Source organism: Eimeria mitis, genomic scaffold (assembly GCF_000499745.2).
Source record: "Eimeria mitis Houghton genomic scaffold, Emh_scaff6119, whole genome shotgun sequence".
NCBI classification, from domain to species: Eukaryota; Apicomplexa; class Conoidasida; order Eucoccidiorida; family Eimeriidae; genus Eimeria; species Eimeria mitis.
This window is the reverse complement of record NW_013574329.1, coordinates 1,091-3,111: the sequence shown is the minus strand read 5'-3', so window position 1 is coordinate 3,111 and position 2,021 is coordinate 1,091. Positions and strand designations below refer to the sequence as shown.

General features: G+C 56.9%; 1 protein-coding gene across 1 annotated transcript in view; it reads right to left on the bottom strand.

Moving 5' to 3' along the window:
- Positions 1-123: 123 nt before the first annotated feature.
- The window catches only part of EMH_0086060 (uncharacterized protein), a gene marked incomplete at both ends in the record, with an annotated part of 2,634 nt that continues 736 nt past the window's right edge, over positions 124-2,021 (bottom strand). Inside the window, 2 exons of the mRNA XM_013500980.1 lie at positions 124-208; positions 336-1,662. Coding sequence (XP_013356434.1) covers positions 124-208; positions 336-1,662 — 1,412 coding nt within the window. The remainder of the gene's footprint in view (positions 209-335; positions 1,663-2,021) is intronic.

Below are 2,021 nucleotides of genomic sequence, written 5' to 3'. Positions count from 1 at the left end.
GTTGCTGCAGCAGAGAAGCTGTGGGGATCTGCCCTTGCTGCTCTGCTGCTGCTGCTGTTGCTGCTGTTGCTGCAGCAGCAGCAGCAGCAGCAGCAGCACCGGAGTTGTGACGGCGACGCCTCTCTAGGCGTCTGTAGTCCCGTGGCGTTGCTGCTGTTGTTGCTGTTGCTGCTGCTGCTGCTGCTGCTGCTGCATACATCTCCTGCTGCTGCGGAGATACCGCTCCCGCTGGTGCTGCAGCAGCAGCAGCAGCAGCAGCAGCAACAGCAGAAGACGAACGACCCCTCTTGCGTTCTTTGTGTCGCCTCTTCCTGTCTCGATGCTGCTGCAGCAACTGCTGCTGCTGCAACAGCTGCTGCTGCTGCAGCTGCTGCTGGGCTTGGGCCTGCTGCTGCTGCTGCTGCTGCTGCTGTTGGTGCTGCAGCGGCAACGCGAACTGCTGTTGTGGCTGCTGCTGCTGCTGCTGCTGCTGCTGCAGCTGCTGCCACGGCGCAACAGCAGCGCCCCTTTGTCGCTGCTGCTGCTGCTGCTGCTGCTGCAGCTGCAGTTGTTGCTGTTGCTGCATTTGCATGAGCAGTTGCTGTTGCTGCATTGGCATCTGCTGTTGCTGCTGCTGCTGTGGTTGCTGCTGCTGCTGCTGCTGCTGCTGCTGCTGAGCAGCATCAACAGGCAGCGGCAGCAGCTGGCTAGCAGCACGCCACGCCGATGGCTTTCTGGTTGGGTCTCGGTGGCTGCGGTGTCTGTGCAGTCTCCTATGATGCCTGTGCTGCTGCTGCTGCTGCTGCTGCTGCTGCTGCTGCTGCAGTTGCTGCTGCTGCAGTTGCTGCTGCTGCATCTGCTGTTGACTGCTGTCGCCTTGATTGGGTATTGCTGCTGCTGCTGTGATCTGCTGCTGCTGCTGTATCTGCTGCTCCTGCTGCTGGTGCATGCGTGCAGCAGCTGCTGCTGCTGCTGCAGCAGCAGCAGCTTGTTGATGTGCAACAGCAGCAGCAGCAGCAGCAGCAGCAGCAACAGCAGCAGCATCAGTAACAAGTGGAGGTTTCCTTAATCTATGTATTTTCATATTATGATAGTAATGAAAGTACTGATTGTTATACATGCTGCTGCTGCTGCTGCTGCTGCTGTTGTTGCTGCAGCGGTGTCTGCTGCTGCTGCTGCTGCTGCTGCTGCGCCGCGCATGCAGCACCACTGGTGTGCCGTCCTGTCTCCTCAACCCAAACCACAAGTCTGATGGGTTTAAGCATAAATTTATTTTTTTATTGTCTCCTCTGCATCGGTGATCTACTGTCCCCTTTGTAGATACCTCGCTGCTGCACTGGCTCGCGCAGCTGCTGCTGCTGCTGCCGTCATCTCCTGCTGCTCCTCCTGCTGCTGCTGCTGCTGCTGCTGCTGCTGCTGTTGGTGGTGGTGGTGTTGGTTGCGGTGGGGTTGTTGTTCTTATACCCTCAGCACGCTGAAACGCAGACAAACGATGATGCTCGTTGCTGCTGCTGTTTCCTCCTGCTGCTGCTGCTGCTGCTGCTGCTGCTGCTGCTCTCCATGTCTCTGCTTTCTCCTTTACTAACCAAAAAAAAGATAAAGATGAACTGCCACCGCCTGCTGCTGCTGCTGCTGCTGCTGCACCATCTGCTGCTGCTGCTCCTCCTGCCGTCTCAACAACTCCTGCAGCAATACAAAACAAACAACACACGCATCATCACCTGGATTCATATGCTGCTGCTGCTGCTGCTGCTGCTGCTGCTGCTGTTGCTGCTGCAGCAGCAGCAGCAGATTCAGCAACGGATGCAGCAGCAGCAACAAGAAAAAAACAACAGCAAATCTGCATTTTCTTCAGCAGCAAACGCAGCAATATATCTGCTGCTGCAGCTGCAGCAGCAGCAGCAACACCTGCTGCTGCTGCAGCAGCAACAACACCTGCTGCTGCTGCTGCTGCTGCTGCTGCTGCAACAGCAGCAAAATGCATGCACAAAGGCCGTACTGGTTGTTCGCGTCTCTAGCTGCATAAGAACTTCTGATGTCAG